Here is a 20262-nt window from a genome sequence, read left to right as displayed (position 1 = left end):
GGGGTTCGATTCCTGGTCAGGGCACATGCCAGGGTTGTGGGCTCGATCCCCAGTCGGGGGCGTGCAGGAGGCAGCCGATCAATGACTCTCTCATCATGGATGTTTCTCTCTCTCTCTGTCTCCTTTCCTCTCTCTGACATCAGTAAAGATCAGAGAGAGGAAAGGAGAGAGAGAGAGAGAGATAGAAACATCCATGATGAGAGAGTCATTGATCGAGCCCACAACCCAGGCACGTGCCCTGACCGGGAATCGAACCCTGATCGCCTGGATCCGAGGTCGACGCCCAACGGCTGAGCCATGCCCGGCCGGGCTAAAAAAAAATTTTTTTCCTTTGAATAATCCTGCCTTTGCCATTCCCTGAGAGTCATTTGACAGCAGAACAAAGAGGACATTGGTAAAAAACACCCAGAGAATCAGTGGCATCCGTGAGAAAGTTTCCAGAAGTACCTTATTCATCCAGGCTGCCGACTCGCGACAGTGCTCAGTCCGCTTGTCTTTCTTTCTAAAAGGATAAGTCAGTGCTACCTTCTTTTACTTTTCTTTTTTTGTATCAGTCATCTTTTCTTTTTTCAGTTCTTCCTCTCTTCCGCCACCCCCCTCTCCCATTCTTTCCCTCTCTGTGGTACAGTTCAAAAGTGAGGAGGTTGTCATAGGGAAATGTACTATTTACACATCATTTGTATTGAAAAAAAAATCAGTCTGTCCCTTAAGGAAAATACATCTGATTTGAATGATTGGTTTGACAGTAAGGACTGACTTTCAATTACATGGTAAGCATTTTCCACAAACTGAATAAGTTCCAAGGTTTTGATGAAAATGTATTGAAAGCACATGATAAGATACACATTTAATTAAAAATGTGTTGACAAAGATGTACTGAAGTATTTTAATATCCAAACCCTCTCGAATACTCTCAGATTTAGAACTGGTGCCTGAAAGTAGAAAGAAGAGTAACTAGTATATTTAGCAGTCACTGGATAAGTCTTGGTCTGAGTGTTGTTTTTTTATGCACTACCTCCTAGGAAGTGAGAAAATGAATGACTCTAATTATGGGCAATAAATCTGATTGCAAGTTAGGTGATTGTCAATTTGTGCTTTTAACAAATTTGAAGAGCATAATTGATTTCACAGCAAACAAATCATTAAAAATAATTTTCCCCCCAATTTTTAATTTTATAAATATCAAACCTATAGGAAAGTTGCAAGAAAAATACAATGAATAGCCTTATATCTTAGACCCAGATTCACCAGTTGTGAAGATTTTGCCTCATTTGTTCTATCATCTCTCTGTCATAATATATTCATAATAATTATTCATCTGTTCTATTTGTCTATCTACAATTATTACACTGCTGAAAAATTTAGGAGTTGGTTACAAACATCTTGACACTTCATCCCTAAATACTTAAACACTTCTAAAAATCAGGATATTTTCCCATCGAACAATACAGTGATCACATTCAGGGGTCACCTGAGCCCAAAGTTTTGGGACCACTGTGTTAAGTGGGCTAGAGGCAGAAAGAACTGCCCGGATGGCTTTGGGGACCGCATTGCTATAGTGTTATGAAGTGTCAGGAGATGGTCAGGGCGGGGGTGGGGGGCATCAGATGGGGCAGCAACTCTCTGAGTGACACAGTAAGTAACTTTACCTTTCTTTTCTTTTCTTTTTAAATATATCTTTATTAATTTCAGAGAGAGGAAAGGAGAGAGAGAGAGAGATAGAAACATCAATGATGAGAGAGTCATTGATCGGCTGCCAACAACTGGGGATTGAGCCCAGAACCCGGGCATGTGCCCTGACTGGGAATCGAACCCCAATCGCCTGGATCCTAGGTCGATGCTCAACCGCTGAGCCAGGGCCAGCTGGGAAACTTTACCTTTCCTTACAGGAAGGGAACAGGAAGCCAAGGGAGCATTTAAACCCGGAATAACAATACCAAAATGCCTGGGAGACCACACAAAGTTTTTGGCTTTGATAAAATGCCTCTTTGTAGAACACTTAGTGACAGGATGTTATCCACCCATTTATTTACTTACTAATAATGTGGATTAATTTATGATCACTAAGAATATGGTTGTATGAAATGATGTAAGACGTTTTGAAGAAAAACAGAAACATTTTCGTTCGTGTCACTTAAAGGAGACTCTTTAAAGCAGTGTGACTAATCTGCGTGTCATCCTGTGAGCACCTTTGCATATGTGTGTATTTCCGTTTGTGCAGGAGATGGAGGGAGGTGAAATAAATATTACAGAGCTCCCCACCATATACCAAGCAACACATGCATTGCCTTATTTAGACAAAGCACTCTGAGGTTATTTGGATGTCAGGTCACAGGCAAGGCAATGGAGAAGTCAAGTGACTTACTGTGGGCCACAGAGCAGGAGCGAGCTGGGAATCGGCCTGGGTTGGTTCCAGAGCACGTGCGCTTGGCTGAAACTCCATAGCTTTCTGTGCGGCAGTAACTTTGCCTTTGGGCGTGTAGATGGTGTGTGGGGGACTTTGACTCGCATCCCAAGAACTAAATTAAGGACCACGTTGGATTTAATTGATAGTTATTTTTACACATGTCATTGAAGAACAAGTAAATGAAAGAGCAGAATTTTTCAGTCTCTTTGAAGATAAAAATAAAGGCTTTTAAGATAAATTGTCCCTATTTCTCAATTAATCTGTATAATTTATTTAAATGTTGGTGTTTTAAGGCATTCCAGAAAATGCCTGGAGAATTTTCTTAACTGTGAGTCTATTAAAAATAAAGCAAAACTTAAAACATTAAAAATGCAGAATTCCTTATGCCAATCAAAATGTGTTTTCCTTGACTACAGCTACCAAAAACTTAAGAAGCAGAACAAATCAGTCTGTGAAGTAAAAGAAACACATGTCCCACAAAGGTAGGAGAGGAAATGATGCATAAGACCATCACAAAGTCTTTCAGGCATGGAAGAAATATAGATTATAGTACCACGAACACCTGTGCACCTACTACCCAACTTTAGAAAGGAGAGAGAAAAAAATACAGTTGAGTCCACTGGGTGCTGCTTTCCCGTTAAAATCTTTTCCTTTTCCACAGAAATAGCCACTTTCCTGACTTCAATGTATGTCCACACATTTAAAAATACTTTTTATGCATGCTTGCATATACGTGTATGTATCTACATCAACTGTAGGGTTGTTTTGTATAGTTAAAGCCATGTTTTGTTAAACGGTATCATCAATGAAATCTACAGCTTGCCTTTTTAGCTCAACTTTATGTTTTTGAGACTTGTGCCTGTTGGTATCTGTAGCTATAACCCTTTTATTTGAACTACAATGTAATAAGCATTGATATATTTGTTCTTCTGTCAGTGGGAATTTTGCTATTGCTGTAGTACTGCAACGAATAGTTTTGTTCATGTCTCAGTGCACATATAGGGAAATTTCTTTAATGTATCTCCTAGGACTGGAGGTACTCTATTGAAAGGAATGTGCATCTCTCTCAGATGTTGTTAACAGCCCTGCAGAGTAGTTGTCCTGATTTCTTCTTTTACCGGTAGTGAATGAGTCCTGTTGCTACATCCTTGCCATTCCTTCCTTCCTTCCTTCCTTCCATCCATCCATCCATCCATCCATCCATCCATCCATCCATCCATCTGTTCTTAAAATATGTTTTTACCGATTTTAGAGAGAGGAAGGGAGAGGGAGAAAGAGAGAGAAACATTGATTGAGAGAGAAACATTGATCCGTTGCCTCTCACATGCACCCCCACCGGGGATGGAGCCTGCAAGGTGGGCAGTGCCCTGACCAGGAATCCAACTGGCAACCTTTCAGTGCATGGACTATGCTCCATCAGCCAGGGCTGGAAGATGGCCTCTTGATATTCCTCTGTTCTTAATTCTCTTACTAATGAATTGCTAATTAAATAAACAGGGAGTAGAATCCATCTGATAGTTATACATGGAGTGGGAACAGATTAATTCTCATGAAGAGATTGATTTTCTTGCAGCATTATTTACATGAATTTGTGTCTATGTGGGGCAATGGCGAAGGTGCGGGGGTGGGGATTACTGCACCTGCAGGATGAACGGGGGCTCACCTGGACTGGAGATTGCAGGTGGATTGGGCAGGCAGGTGCTGATGGGTCTGGGTTTCTGTTGCTCTCATCTCTGGGAAGGTTTTTAGAAGTGACAGAGCCACAGATTTTGGGACGCTCCACTCATATGTTCGTGTCCACCTATAACATGGTCGTCTTCTAAAAACACGTTCCTTAGCGTCTGGTGAAGAGAAGCTACCCTGATGGCTCTGACTTCGAGAGCCTCAGGTGAGTCACACACAGAACCACCGATGGTTTCTTTACAGTCGGCCTGGAGCCACAGTCCTCGATTAGAGGAGGGTAATGGACACGAACACTGAAGTATGGTGCTGATGAAATTCTTTATGTAATTTCGCTCTGAAAAGATGCCGTTACACAAAGAGAATGGTTCAGAGTGGCCATCTCTTGTAACAAGATTTTTTGTGGGTGGTTTTCCTTTCCTCACTTGCCTTTTGGTTTAGGGACAGCCTCAGGGGCTCTGCCTGGTTCCCTAGGACCCTCACGTCTCTCCAGGGGGTTCAGGTGGTGAGAAATGTCTGCTCACATCCTTGTACCTGTGATTCTCTGTACTTCTCACAGGTCAATGGCAGGGTCTTGTTGAGGGCTTCTGTCATCTCTGCCTCACCATTTCATTGCATTGCATTGCATTGCATTGCATTTCATATTTCATTTCATTTCATTATTTCATTTCGTTCCACCAGTTTGGACCTTCCATTTTTGTTGCCTGTGTCATGCCTCCTGACTGTGCACACCTTCCAGTCACCCCATAAACTCCTGCCTGATGGCTGTTACCACAGTACATTTGGCCTCTTCCCACTCGCTGGCCTGGCCGTATGCCTGGCACGCAGTAACCTCTTAAGAAATGCTTATTGAGTGAATGAATCCACCTGTCACCAAATTTAATGGGTTCCCTTTGCCTTTAAAGCTGTAACTTGACTTTCGGAACCCATCAGCTTTGCCGTAAGGCTTCAGTGTACACACCCAGCCATCATTCCTGTAATCACCCCCTCTTCCCACGGCACGCCTCTGCAGCCAGGCGAGGCGCCGTGTTCTCTGAGCACCACGATGCTTTTCTGCCTGTGTCCCTTTTCCCACCTGGCCGCTCCTCTCCTTTTCCCAGCATCACTGCTTGGTGTGTGGCCTTTATTTTTGAGTTTGAATATTTTAGTTGTCCCCTAACCAGACCTGTCTGCAGTCTCTCCCCCAGCAGAAATGTTCCCGCTGCTTACCCGACCCCCGGGCAAGGCCACTCACTTTACCTGGAGCTTGTTTACAAAATAGGGATATAAATAGTGATGACCAACTTGTGGGCCCTAAAGAAAAATAATATATACTTAAAAGTTATTTTAAAAATCACATAGTTAATACTTGAATACATTCCAATTGTGAAAAAATCAACTATTCATAGATGCTTATAGTTAAAAAAAAAAAAAAGTTTCCTACCGTTACAATCCTCTACCTGCTAAGCTCCCTCTGTCTCCTTGAACATCCACTGTTAACAATAGCCTGGCTTCTCTTCCAGGTACATGTGCCTATAAATATGACACGGTATATTTAAAGCATCAGCCTCAGAGCAGTTATTTCGATACATGGTACCCATCATTATTGCCATCAAATTGACTTCAGGCTCCAGTTTACCTTTCCATCTTTGTTATCTTTTATCACCTGCTACCTCCCTTAGGCTTTTTACAGAAAATCTTTAAAATGTAATTGCAGATTTACCCAGCACTTTCCTGACTTTGCTTGTGCTGGCCTTCCCAAAATGCAGGGTGAAGCAAAGTAGGATTACAGTTGTGAGTCCATGAAACACAGAGTTTATTCTTGTATTGTTATTTATTAATGTATTATTTTCCATATGAACAACTGTAAGCCTACTTTTGTCCCACCTGTGATTAAATTGCCACTTTATCATCCCCCAGGTGAAGGAAGGCTAACCTTCTTTTGAACTTCATGTACATTGATGACAGCTATCACTACCTACGTTTTATAGTTGAGATTATATGGATAAGGTTGTTGTAGAGGAGGGGATATCTTACCTTTCATTAAGTTGTAAACTTTTAAAAGCCAAATTGTAACTTTTGTTGTTATTTTAAAGCTTTTATTTTGAAATAACTTTATACTCACAAGAAATCGAAAAAATGGTAGAGAGAGTTCAGTGTATCCTCCATGCACCTTCCCCCAGTAATAGCATCTTACGTAACTGTAGTTCTATCTTTAATTCATCTTCCCAGGCCTCTTGGTGGCTCTGTGGAGCCTGGCATACAGTGAGGCACTGGTAAGCTTTATTGCTTGATGAATGAATGAGTGTGCTCCACCAGCTTGAACACATCCAGATTAATGGGTTGTCATCCCATCCTTACTCCAGGACTGGCTAGAACTGGCCTGTCTCTCATGAGGCCCAGACTGAAGGCGGGGATCTTTCATGCCCCCCTTTGTGAAGAGTTGACCTACCAGGCAGGAAAGATAAGAAAGGGTTCTGGAATATATGCCCACATCTGAGATTTATTTCAAAATGATACCTGAGGAGGGAAGTGGATGTGGGTGTGGAATTGGCTGTAGGCTGATGGTTGATGGGGCCGCCTACTTGTTGGTTTATAATGTCATTCTGTCTTCTTTTGTATGCGGAATAGTCTCAATTCACCATCTTAAAAGTTAAAAAAAAATACTGCCACATTAATAAAGCATCATAACCATTTCTTTCTCAGGTTTTAGAATTCATCTCTCCTAAGTCACACTAGCAAGGCAGAGTTCCCAGCAAAATAGATGCTGTGGGCACACCTCATTTTAGTGTGCTTCGCAGGTGCTGCATTTAAAAAAAAAAGTTTTAATTGAATTTTTTAGAGAGAGAGGAAAAGAGAGGGAGAGAGAAACATCAATTAGTTGCCTCCCACACCCTGACCTAGGGATCGAACCCCCAACCTGGGGTATGTGCCCTGGCCGGGAATCAAACCGGCAACCTTTTGGTGCACAGGAGGACACTCAACCCACGAACCCACACCGGCCAGGGTGGTGGTGCATTTTTTTGCAAACTGGAGGCAAGACCCTTCACCAGCAAAAAAATTACCATTGGCTTTGTTGCAAAACTTGCTTTGTTTTGGTGGTATGGGACCACGCCTGCAGTAGCTCTAAGGTACTCCTGTTCCTCAGGTTCGACCAAAGTGCACGTAATTCATGTTTTAGGGTTTAATATGGAATTGATTATGCCAGAAAGAGTCAGAGAGGGTAAGGATTATTTGTAGTGATTGCCTGTGAGTTTCACAGACACACACTCTGATCTTTGGTGGAGATTGATATGCAATAGGTAGCCCCCTGCCTTAGCAGAGCAAGTGTTGTGGTCCTTGGATAGATAGCCAAGAACGTGGTGGTCTCTTTGTAGAGGGTCTTTGGTCCCTGTTTATTAAGAAAGTATATGGATCTGGTACCTGTGTTGCTGAAACAGAGGTCAGAGGAACAGCAAAGGATAAACTGCTGTGCAGTTAGGAGGCAAAGCCCCAGCTTACTCAGGTGAGGGAGGGAGCCTCATGTTCCTGTCTGCAAAGGAAAAAGTGAAAAAAGCGAGGGCAGCCGAGTGGAGGTGGTTATAGGGAGGAGAGATCCTGTAGAATAGCAGCCCATTAAAAACTCGAAGGAGGGGATCCCAGTCCTCTGCAGCCAATCCCCAATAGTGGAAGAGTGTATTCCTCTGTATACCTATCCACGTATCCTAAAGAATTGGCCATCCAGTACCAAATACATCAAGCAAGGAGCATAAAATAAGTATACATTGATTACAACTACAAGGAAAGACATGAATCCCAGCCAGGGTTCAATGTATTACATAATCAATGAGTATATATTATTAACCTGTATATTTATTAGCTGTGTGGCATGAGCAGGTGACTTCTCTTTGCTTCAGTTTTCTCATGTGAAAGTGGGAGAAGTAACAAAACCTAATGCTTTCAGTTGTTATGAGAGTTGAATTAATACATGTAAATTTATAGGAAGATGCTTGGTACTTGAGTAAATGCTTATTGTGTGTTTTTCTCATTATTGATCTAGATTGGAAGATGAAAAGATATGAGTGGTATGACTTTTTTTTCTGTAAGGTATTTAAAGTGCATGAGGAAAAAAATCAACTTTTAAAACAAAATTTGCTTTCCCCCCCTATTTAACTTACAGTTGTGGAGAAAACACATGTAAGGACATGAAAGAGACTGTAGGTAATGTGGTGGTCATTGATGTGCAGTTCGTTGGATATTTTTATTGCACACTGTATGTGCCTGTTAGAAATGTGATTGGAAGTGCCTCCTCGCACATTTAAGTCTGAAAGCTTGGGGTCGGAAGGGTGTACCCTTTCCCACTGTGGCATTCCTTGGGTTGTTCTGGTGATTCAAGCTGCTGACAGCTCCATCATGGCGATTGCTCTTCTAGTTGGGCATGCTTTTTACTTTTTTTCAAAACAATTTTTTATGTAACATGGTGAAGCATTTAACAATACAAAAGGGAATAAAGTAAAAAGTGAGGGGTTTTTTTTGGTCTAATTACATTTTAAAAAATCTTTATTGTTGAGAGTATTACAGATGGCCCCTTTTTCCCCCCATTGCCCCTCTCCACTGGCTCCCACCTTGCCCCAGTCCTTTACCACCCTGCTGTCTCTGTCCATCTTCCATCCGCAATGCATATATGCATATAAGTTCTTTGGTTAATCTCTTCCTGCCTCCGCCCCCCCGCCCTCCTTCCCTCTGCTTTTGGTGTCATAGTCAAGAAATCATTGAGGGGGAGTGGAGAAGAAATCATTGCCAAACCAATGTCATGAAGCTTTCCCCTATGTTTTCTTCTAGGAGTTTTATAGTTTTTAGGTCTTCCATTTAGGTCTTCAATCCATTTTGAGTTAATTTTTGAATTCCAACTGAATTCAAACCATTTTTGATGGCAGGTTTCAATTATCCCTTAAAGGTCCTAGAAGAACAAAGAGGCTGCTTGTGGCTGTGGAGTGCTTATCCCAGGCCTTTGGGTTCTATCAAAGACACTTACGTTGTGCTGGACAAACACCTATTAAGCACTTGCTAAGTATCTGATGGGTTTGGAAAGTAAGGGCAGGAGATACAAAGATGAATAAGGCAGGGAACTCTCTGGGGTGATGTGAATGCTTTACATCTTGATAGGAATTTGGATTATAGAGGTTTTGCATTTGTCAAACTCTGTGAATGTACACTAAGGTGTGTGCATTTCATTGCATGTAAGGTTTACGTCAAAAGAAAAAGAAAAAACAAATATTGAATTCTAGTTAATGATATGTACTCTGAAGTTTTTAGAGGGAAGTAAACTGATATTTGCAATTTACTTTAAAATGTATTAAAAAATAGATTAATAGATGGAGAGAGATGAATAGGTGATAAGCAAGTATATTTAGAATATTAATGAATTTGCTCCATGTTTGAAAAATTTTGTAATAAAATATTGATGGAGAAAGATGAAAAGATAGCACCTAGAGGGAGACTGATCCTTACCTCACACAGCACAGTTAATGGCCTCTATATCCTGTCCCAGCCTTTTTTGCGGAGGGGAGGTTGTGGGGGTAGATCTGGTTAGCACTAAAGCATTTACTCCCGTTTGGAACCTGTTTTTAAACTCCTGAGTCATTCCCAGATGTACCTTCAGTCATGAGGGATCAGAGTAATTCGAATGACTGATGATTGCCATTGTTGAGGTCCTCCAGTACCTACAGAAAGGAATACATTACATCATAACTTAGTGTGCAGTTACGTCTAACTGAAACAAAGTTTCATGAAACTGTACTTTGATACACTCTGATTTTTTTTAATTTCTGAAAAAAATGTCAGTTTTGATTCATTGATGGGTTAAGAACCGACAGTTTGAAAAATGCTGCTGTTTGTCATATATCATTTAGTATTAACAGGGAACACTGTCATAAAATTATTAGCATTTTCAAAATCATTAGCATGTTCCTTAGAACTTCAAAGCTCAATAGGTCCAAGTTTCATTACATGTGCCACTGTAATTTCTTAGTTGTGTGACCTTGGAAAAGATGTTTAACTTCTCAGCCTCAGTTTTGTCGTCTGTAAAATGGAAATAGTAGGGGAAAGACACACTTCATAGAATTCTTGAAAAAGATTAAACAAGATGATACCTGTAAAGTACTCAGCACAGTGGCCCACAAGGCCTCAGTAAGTGGTAAATATTTTTATTGGCCATGAATTCATGAACTTCCTTATGCTTGGGCCTCAAAGGAATCAGAATGGGCCTCAAGAAATATGTTGTTCCCTATTACCTTCTTTAGTTCCTTTTTCCTATTTGTTTTTTATGGAAGTAACCTCTGGGAGGACCCAGTTGTTGGCCCTAGTGCTCAGTAAAACAGCACTCATTTTTCCAGCAGTTGCTGGTGGTGGCATTGGCAAGAGTGTCGTTTGGAAGCATGGGGAATGTTGGCAGGCTTAGTGGTGTTTGCTGTTGGAGACCGCCTCGGCATAATCCCAGGTGAGAGAGGGGCGGGGGTTTCTCACTGTTTCATCCCTTTAGCTTGGAATTCTGGCTAAGCTGCATCTGGCTTGGGGTGGGTGGGCAGGAGGAGCCTGGAGAGCCTCATTGTGGAAGAGCTTACCTCTTTGAAATTCTCTTTACCGAAGGATTATTCTGCACCAGTTGAATTTCTTCCTTTTTCTTCTGAACAACCTTGGCTGCTGGTGGAAATAATTAAACAGAAAATGTTCTGGTATTTCTGGCACAATTTAAATTTTTACTCTTCTTAATTTAATAGAATCTTAGGATTTTAGGATTTTATTGCTGGGAGAGCCCTTAGGAGATCAGCGCGACTCTGCCACTTGCTAGGGGAGGGTCCTCCAGAGCAGGAGCAGGTCCAGCACTTTTGCTCATGTTACCTGCAGGACTGGAGACGTTTTAACCATAGCCACTCCAAGAAACCATTACTGTTACTACTCTGTGCGGGTCTGACTGACTGTACCAGTTTATTAGCTAGGATAGCAGCCCGTTTAGAGTTCTCAGTGGCTTAACACAACAAAGATTTATGTGTTGGTCGCATATCATGTCCAATCCCAGTCAGTTTCTTCCCTGCACAGACACTCAGGGACTTGGGCTAATAGGGGCCCCACCATCTCGTAGCCATTTAGGACACACGCCTTCCTGGTTGCCATGGCAGGGGGGGGAATCAGCACTCACTCTCCTGTGCTTCTGCCCAGAGGTGATAGAGTCATTTTGCTCACAGCTCATCTGTCAGAACTGGTCACACTACCCTGACTAACTGCAAAGGGGCTGGAAATATAGGGAACATATGGAATATTTGGTGAGCATTACCAGGGAGAAGTGATATATAGTAAATATATTTGTTAAACTTGTATATTGAAAAAATGTAGCTGCTGCTTCTCTAGATCTACCAAGTTTCATTGCTCCCCCAGTTTTCTAAGCCTCCAGGTTCATAAAGGCTATGCTGGCAGCAGCTGTTACTGATAGCCTGGTGGGGACAGGGAAGCTGCTGCCAGCCACAGGGTAATGGGGCCCATGAGCAGAGCAGCGGATAATGCAGAAGAGAAATAGTGAGGGCAGCTCTGACTTCCTCTGCTGACTGTGTGGTAGGCTGAAAAATACCCCCCCCTTCCCCCCAAAGATACCAGGTCCTGATCCCTGGAACCAGTGGATGTTATCATACATGGCAAAAGGGCTTATACAGATGGGATTAAATTAAGGATCTCGAGATAGTGGGGTTATCCTGGATTATCCCAGCGGGCTCTAAATGCTCACCAGCATCTCCAGAAGAAAGATGCAGAGGGAGATTTGACTCTGTGACAGAAGGGGAGAAGGCAGTGGAACCACCACAGAGGCAGAGACTGAAATGATGTGGCTGTAAGCCAAGGAGTGCTGGCAGCCCCAGAAGCTGGAAGAGGCAAGGAGTGGATTCTCCCCTAAAGCCTCCCAAGGGAGTGTGGCCCTCCCAGCACTTCGTTTGGGCCCAGTGATACTGATTTTGCATGTTGGCCTCCAGAACTAGGGGATGATAATTTTCTAGTGTTTTAAGCCACCAAGTTTGTGGTAATTTTTTAAATCATCACCTGAGGATGGATATATATATATATATATATATATATATATATATATATATATATATACACACACACACACATTTGATTTTAGAGAGAGGAAGGGGGGAGAGAGAGAGAGAGAGAGAAACCGATTGGTTGTCTCCCATACACGGCCTGACCAGGGATGGAACCCGCAACCTAGGTATGCACCCTGACTGGAAATGGAACCTGCAACCTTTTGATGTACAGAACTATGCTCAGCCAACCGAGCCACCAGGCCAGGGCTGTGGTAACTTTTTATAGCAGCCACAGGAAACTAATGTACTTGGGTTCCTACTTGCTTGGTGGTCAGTGGCTATTATTGCTCTTGTACCCAGTGCCCCGAGGATTTGGTGACTAGAGTGAAGACTGGGATACTGGGTGCCTGGGGAATGGGGTGGGAGTGAGAATTTTCCTTATATGCTCTGTTTTTACCTTTTTTTTTAAAGATATATCTTTATTGATTTCAGAGAGAGGAAAGGAGAGGGAGAGAGAAACAGAAACATCAATAATGAGAGTGTCATTGGGGATCAAGCCCGCGGCCCAGGCATGTGCCCTGACCGGGAATCGCACCTCGATCTCCTGGATCCTAGGTCAATGCTCAACCACTGAGCCACGCCCGGCCGGGCTGTTTTTACCTTTTAAATGTGAATTATGTGAATGTACTGTCTATTCAAGTAATAAGTAAAATTAATCTTTACAGCCCTGCGAATCCTACAGTAGGGAAACGTGGTTGATTTTGTGTGTCCATTTCCCTGAGTAGCATCCAGTACAACTTGTATTCTTTGACATGCATTTGAGGAATTCTTTTCAAATTGTTGCCCCACAGGCCTTGACACCTCACCTACTCCAATTTCTTCTCTTTCTCTTGTACTTCTGATGTTTGGGTCTAGGTCAACGATGGGAAAGAATTATGTGGAGAAAAATGAATGATGGTGTAATAATTATAACTTTTAATTTGAATCTAAAAATGTAATTTAATTAAAAATTACCTCAGAATCACCTCTCATTCTGGATCAAGGCTTCCTGACCGGTGTGGTGAAATTTCATTTTCTCAGCCTTGGGGACAGTGGGGAGGGGCTAGAGTGGCCAGAGAGGCCGCAGGCTAGTGGCTTCCTTCAAGACTAGAAACCCTTGATGCCAGGATGTTATGTAAACGTTATCTTCAGTTTCAGTGTGTGCGGTGATGTGGAAGGGTTGGGAAATACTGCTCTGGTAGGATGTGGCCTTATATTTTTAAAATGTATGTTGCACATAAATAGCTATGGAAAACAAACAAACTAATTGGGTCTTTGGGAAAACCCCAGTGAGTGTTTGGCTCCAGTGCAGGAGTCCTCAGCCTTTTTTCCTCCGTGACACCCGTGGGGATGGTGGCACTCTGCTGGTGACGGCACTGGCACTGCTTCCTGCAAAGCCCAGAAAGCTGGCTCAGCTTCAGTGTCTCCCACACAAAGCCAGAAAAGAAGCCAGAGTAACATTTTAGGAAATGATCATGAGTTCACTCTAATTTTTTTTAAAATTGATTTTAGAGAGAGAGGAAGGGAGAGGGAGAGAGAAACATCAATTGGTTGCCTTGTGCACATGCCCCTAATGGGGCTTGAACCTGCATCCTGGGTAGGTGCCCTGACCAGAAATCAAACCCGCAACCCTTCAGTGCACAGGACGATGCTCCAACCAGCTGAGCCACACCAGGCAGGGGGAGTTTACTCTAATTTACCAAGAAATACATCATTGAGAGCTTGGCTCTGTCTACTGTATAGGAACAGTGTCCTCTGACCTGTCTCATAACTGATACCACAGTTGAGAATCACTGTCCTCACAGAGTAAGTGACATTTCATAGTGTGACAAGCTGAGTGTAAGTTCATTGCAATTCACCTAATAAGATCTAGATGTTAAGTATCAGTGACAAGCAAAAAAAATTAATGGTATTACATGCAGTCTATAAATAAGAACTTTATCAAGTTTAGTTTTCATTTGAACTGTAATATTTGTTGTTCTGTTGTGTCCTGGTGGGTCCGATGATGTTGGCAATGCTGTCTGTTCTTTATGTTTTCTGGAATAAGTAACTGAATTAATATGTCAGTGTAGTACTATCTGAAGAACTCTAAGAGCTTTATTAAAATGCTTAAAAATAAAATGATCAATTCTGCTTTTGTTCTCTTGACAGGATAATTGAAGCTATCTGCATAGGTTGGTTCACTGCAGAGTGCATCGTGAGGTTCATCGTCTCCAAAAACAAGTGTGAGTTTGTCAAGAGACCCCTGAACATTATTGACTTACTGGCAATCACGCCATATTACATCTCTGTGTTAATGACAGTATTCACAGGCGAGAACTCTCAGCTCCAGAGGGCTGGAGTCACCTTGAGGGTGCTTAGAATGATGAGGATTTTTTGGGTGATTAAGCTTGCCCGTCACTTCATTGGTCTTCAGACACTTGGTTTGACTCTCAGACGATGTTACCGAGAGATGGTTATGTTACTTGTCTTCATTTGTGTTGCCATGGCAATCTTCAGTGCACTCTCTCAGCTTCTTGAACATGGCTTGGACCTGGAAGCATCCAACAAGGACTTCGCCAGCATCCCTGCTGCCTGCTGGTGGGTGATTATCTCTATGACTACAGTTGGCTACGGAGATATGTACCCTATCACAGTGCCCGGGAGAATCCTCGGAGGAGTTTGCGTTGTCAGTGGCATTGTTTTGCTGGCGTTACCTATCACTTTCATCTACCATAGCTTTGTGCAGTGTTACCATGAGCTCAAGTTTCGATCAGCTAGATATAGCAGGAGCCTCTCCGCGGAGTTCCTAAATTAATGCATTGCAAAGCAAGTCTTGCGCACACCTTGTTTGGCGGAAAGAACTGATGCTACTTCATATTCATGTGCTGCTTGCTCGGTGAGCACCCCAGTGTATTACTGTCATCATCGTCGTAGGATAAAAATTATCCTTCCCAGCCGAAGGGATACAACAATGTATTTATTGTGGAGTAAACAGGATTGAGACTGCAAAGGAAAAGTAATGATTTCTGGAGTTAATTTTAGTATCTTATTTTATTTAGACTTATCTTCTCCTTGCCTTGAACAATTACACTTTTTTTTAAATCTTAAAGTATATTATTTGAGCATTTTAAAATGGAAAGCTGCTATTTTCCAAATGTTTTTCTATCTTATAAATGCAGAAGAAGCTTGGAAGTTATGGTGTTTTTTGTTGGAGAGTAACATTTTCTTCTCTAAATGTTTTATAATCTCCCATATCAATGTCAGAAGTATCCTGGAAACATATGCCACATGCAAGAACTGTTTAACAAATACTTTAAAAATTTGGCTGAATGTTAACTTTATAACGGAGCTACATACAAGCAGGAATAGCATTTGGAAAACTTTTCCAGCGTAGTTCTCAATTCTTGGATTTATTTTTGTTCCTCTTACTCACTTTATCATGCAGCTTCATGGAAGCTTGAGTATGTCCTCACTTTTTCATTTTGGATTTCTTTCATATCTTTGCTGAAATGAGTAAAAAGAGTATTTGAGAATGAAGAGAGCTTGTATTCTTTAGCATTTTATCGGAGTTCATTTCATTTGAATTCATGGCTGTTACTAGGTGATAATCTTCCTAACATTCAGATGTCCAAGCAAGAAGATTGCCACATAAGAATAGAAGTAGTTTGACATTACAGCCCATATTTTTCTTCTGCTTTTTCTCTCTCACCTAAACAACATGGGTTTAAGTCTTACTAAGTGAAAGGATAATACCAAAGTCATATTTAGATGTTGTCACTGGATTACCATAAAAAAAGAAAGGAAATGAAATATTTTTTTACTCTTGGCTGCTGTGTCCTAAACCATTCTAAGCCAGCTAAAAGCAACGAATACACAATTATTCAGTCTGTTCGCCACTATCGTGCATTATGGCTACACCAGCACTTCTTGCAACAATACTGAATCATATGCCACATGAACCTGGCTAGGTTATTAGGGCTAGATGTAAAACTGATGACTGTTTAGTGCTAAATTTAGCAAGGTGGATTAAGATTTTTGCTATGTTAATCAGCTGCCATAAAGACATCAGTGTATATACACAAAAAATTAAAGTCATTGATTAATGAATACCTTAGTGTTGTACACTGTAATTGGGGGGGGGCAGAGAGGGGATGGGACCTTGGTATATTTATCAAAGAAAGGGTTACCAGAGGTGTTCATTAAAGGAATACTAGCCATCATCTGGTTTAAACCTCAAGTAATACAGGTAGAAAACCAGGGCAAGAGAGGATGTGATTGTGAAGGAGTGAGGGCTGACACCTGCATCTCTAGAAATCGAGCCCAGCAGCTTATTCTTAACAAACTCTGGGTTTTGAGCACCCACACCTCTTTGCCAGCCATTGCTAAGGTAATAATATCAGAACCGTTCCTTTTCTCCTGTTTCCTGAGTTGATGTGATATTTTGGCCATTAAGAATCTCACTCCCCCTTCTTTACTGCTGGTGGTATGCTCACTGCATACTCAAAATAAATTCTGTTATTTATTGTGTATTTATTGTATATTAATATATTTGAAATAAGTGGCATGGATTTATTTTTTTCTTACCTATTTGGATTAAGGCTTTGTGAGTCATGCAAATAATATGCAGATGACAGCATCCCCGTATTGCTAATTAAAATACAACAGCCATCCATTCTGCTGGCACAGGGAACTCTTCGTGGGAATGACTGTGTCTTACCTTCTCCAAGTAAATTACAAGTATCCTGAGGACTGAGATCTTCTTTCTCTTGCACACATTCATATTCCCGCAGCGTCTGTGACAGATTTGGGCAGAAACCATCTACTGATTTGGGGAGGGAAACTTCTCTGTGAAGAGGCAAGGAGAAGCAAACAGCTCCTATATGTGCACATGTATAGCCACACGTGGGAATATACACGCAGACGTTGAGGCTGCCCTTAGATAACAAGAAATCTCTTGTTGGTGTTGCCAGACTTCTCATAAAGGAGCATGTTGGATAAATTCTAAAGACAGTAAGCTACCTGCTTACTAAGAGTGATGATGAGACGTGATAGAGTAGTTCAGTTATGAGTAATAGATATAATGGATATTGTAATTTTTTAGGACAGAGGCATTTTACTGTAACTTCCCCTGAATGTTATTGCCTTTGCAAAAATCATTTAATAGGACTTTTTTCCTAGCTGTGCTTTTAGACATTTTTCATAACTCAGTCTTCCCGGCACAAATGCTTTCATTTAGGATCTTTATTAGTAGCAGGAAGTCAGATAGTATCCTAATTAGAATGACCAACGAGGAAAGAGAGAGCTTGAATGTTGGTTCTGATTTTACCCACATCTGAGACTGTGACTTACTCTTTTGTAGAACTTGTTTTTTTATTCTCTAAAATGGGATTTTTCAGGATTAAAGATAAAATTAGAGACTGCATTTGAAAGTGTTCAAGGCCTTATTTATCTTTTTCTTTTATGACTTGTTAGTGTGGGCTGCTAGTTGAAACAGTTGCATTTGCTTTGCTCTTGGGTTTCACAGTTACTTGTAGTCACACTTTTTTAAGTTCTTACTTTCTTTAAAATGTAGAAATATATTCTTTCACAGTGGCTGTTGATAAATCAAAGTAATATTTTCTGTTTTTAAGCCTTGTCCCGATGTCTTGTCTAGGTCTCCTGTGAGCTGGGAAGCAAGGGGGGTTGGGGAGAATGGATTAAATTGGATGTTGGTGATGGAAGGATTTTCTTTGTTGGCGTGATATTTTCTAGAAGCAGCTTATTTCCTCTTTGCTATAGAAATGGAAAATAAAAAGCTGAAAACTCCTAGCTCTGTTTATTATTAAGCTTATATAACTCCAAACTTAATGCATAGCTTCACAAAATATTTCTAGAGCCCCCTAACTCTTCATAAAGGGACAGTCACGTGTGGTATATAACATATAACGCAATCAGATATGCTGTAAACATTGCACAGGGTCATAGGAAGTTAGAACTAAAGGGTCCTGGAAACTCTGGTTCTCTTCCTATGCCCTTTGTCCCATCCAGATGTTAGCAGCCGGGCACTGTGCTGCCAGTGGGTTGTGACTTAGCCAGCATCATCCATAGGGAGACCAACTAGTCCGTATTTGCCTGGGATTTCCTTGGTTTTAGCACTGAAAGCCCCCAACCCTGGGAAATACCTTAGTCTAAGGCGAACTGGGATAGTTGGCATCCTAGTGTCAGGTCGGGACTCAGAGACCTCACTCCCAGACTTTTGTATTCTCTGGACATCTTTTTTATTTTGTAGCATCGTAAGGCATGAATGATTTCTTTTTAAAATATTTTCTCTGGGGCTCCTTTTTATAGGTCAGATTAGAAGCAAATGTTGCTTTTAGACACCCTAGATATTGGGAAGGAGGGCTTGGGATCAGTGTATAGGGAACTCAGGTTTTCAATAGAGCTTTTAAATTACAAAACTTCAGTTATGCACCCATATATACAAATAAGTGCAGTTCATGGTTATCACTGCAGTACTTAGAAGGTACAGGTTGAGAAATGTCATAGCCGAATAGGAAGTAACATGGGTTGAAGCTTGAATGGAATGTTCTGGAAAAGTTCCATTTTGGTCAGGGAAGGTTGCACACACTTCTCTGTTTGTTCAGCGTGTTTCATATGGTGTTTTGCTTCCTGCTTTCCAGTCCCATCTGCACTCAGAGGACGGCATATCAGTTCTGCCTCAGAAAGTAAATTAATGATTTACTGCTCTACGCTGTGGAGCCTTCCAAAGACTTGTGAAATGTCATCCACAAGCATGATTATATCGCCCCATTTTGTGATTAACATTTTTTGTTTTTGCAATTCCCCACTTATGCCTAAATGTTTAGATTTTGCCGATTCTATCAGACATTCCCAATAAGCACTTCAGCCTTTGACTGTTATTAGTGTAAGTGCATTGTCCGATTATTTAGGGAATTGAACTTGACAATCCGCATTTATGCTGTAATTTAAACAAATTAATTTTAAGTAACTTTGGTGAGAATCGTTTGATTTATATTAAAAAATATCAACACTACACCGAGTAGAGTGAAAGCATAAATGACATTTAGTGGATGAAAGCCAGGGGAATAAATATTATTTGGGCTTCACCGACTAGGACTAAGTAATGTCATGTCACTTATATCTGATGTGTTGCTCTTGCTTTATTTATGCAACATGGTATTAAAGCTGAAACTAAAATTTCCCATAATTTTATATTGGGTAGGTTTTTTCTCCCATAGATTTCATTTGTTTTGAAATAATTCTGTGACTCTGCACATGACACAGTAGAGGCCATCTGTGGGGTGTATTGTTATGAAGTGTTTTTGTTTTTTTTAAAGAAAGGAAGCACAAGTAATGACAGGTGTTTTTTCTGTATTACAAAGGAGTCATTTAGCTTACACATCGGTTTTTACTGTTTGCTAACAAGCTCGATCTTGCAGCTTTGGTGGAAAACCATGCTTTCCTTCTCTACAATGCAGAGGGCAGGAGAGTCTCACTTCCTTTGTGGAGAGCGTATTTGAGTCCCTTGAACTCTGATACTAGAGAAATGTTTGTGTATGTGTGTCTGTAGCTATGAATATATTTATTTTGTCTTTTTTTTGTTTTGTTTTGCCATAGCTGCTCTTTCTTATGAAACATTGGAGGTAAAATGCAAAATTATAATCGATGTAAGGCTTACCTTTCAGGTCCATGTGAAAGCTGTTTATTTTTGTTCATAGGACAGAAAGGGAAAGTTAGATTTTTAACTTTGAGATAAATTATCTAACTTTGTATCTGTATCTGTCTTCAGAAAATTTTACCTATTGGAAGTGGTTTTTAAAAAACAATAAATAATACAATTCACGTTAAGTATTATAGTTGTAAAATTAGAATAATGGGTTATGGTTCCCCCCTTTTTTATAAAAAAAAATATGTCTATTGAGTTCAGAGAGAGGAAGGGAGAAGGAGAGAGAGACAGAAACATCAATGATGAGAGAGAATCATTGACCGGCTGCCTCCTGCACGCCCCGACTGGGGATCGAGCCAGCAACCCAGGCCTGTGCCCTGACCAGGAATCGAAATGCGATCTCCTGGATCGTAGGTCGACACTCAACCGCTGAGCCACACTGGCCGAACCATGGTCCC

The 20262-nt window shown here is 41.1% G+C and overlaps 1 protein-coding gene across 2 annotated transcripts in view; it reads left to right on the top strand.

The window, feature by feature from the left end:
• KCNG3 (potassium voltage-gated channel modifier subfamily G member 3) overlaps positions 1–15927 on the top strand; it is a gene marked incomplete at its 5' end in the record, with an annotated part of 28340 nt that extends 12413 nt beyond the window's left edge. The window contains one exon of one of the 2 annotated variants that reach the window (XM_081156605.1): positions 14308–15927. In XM_081156605.1, coding sequence (XP_081012731.1) covers positions 14308–14953 — 646 coding nt within the window. In that variant the 3' untranslated portion in view covers positions 14954–15927. The remainder of the gene's footprint in view (positions 1–14307) is intronic. The other variant, XM_081156604.1, reaches the window with a different exon arrangement.
• Between the last annotated feature and the right edge of the window lie 4335 nt (positions 15928–20262).

The sequence above is a fragment of the Miniopterus schreibersii genome, assembly GCF_964146895.1.
Source record: "Miniopterus schreibersii genome assembly, chromosome: 13".
NCBI classification, from domain to species: Eukaryota; Metazoa; Chordata; class Mammalia; order Chiroptera; family Miniopteridae; genus Miniopterus; species Miniopterus schreibersii.
Note: the sequence above shows the minus strand (reverse complement) of the source record. Positions and strands in the feature narration are given on the sequence as shown.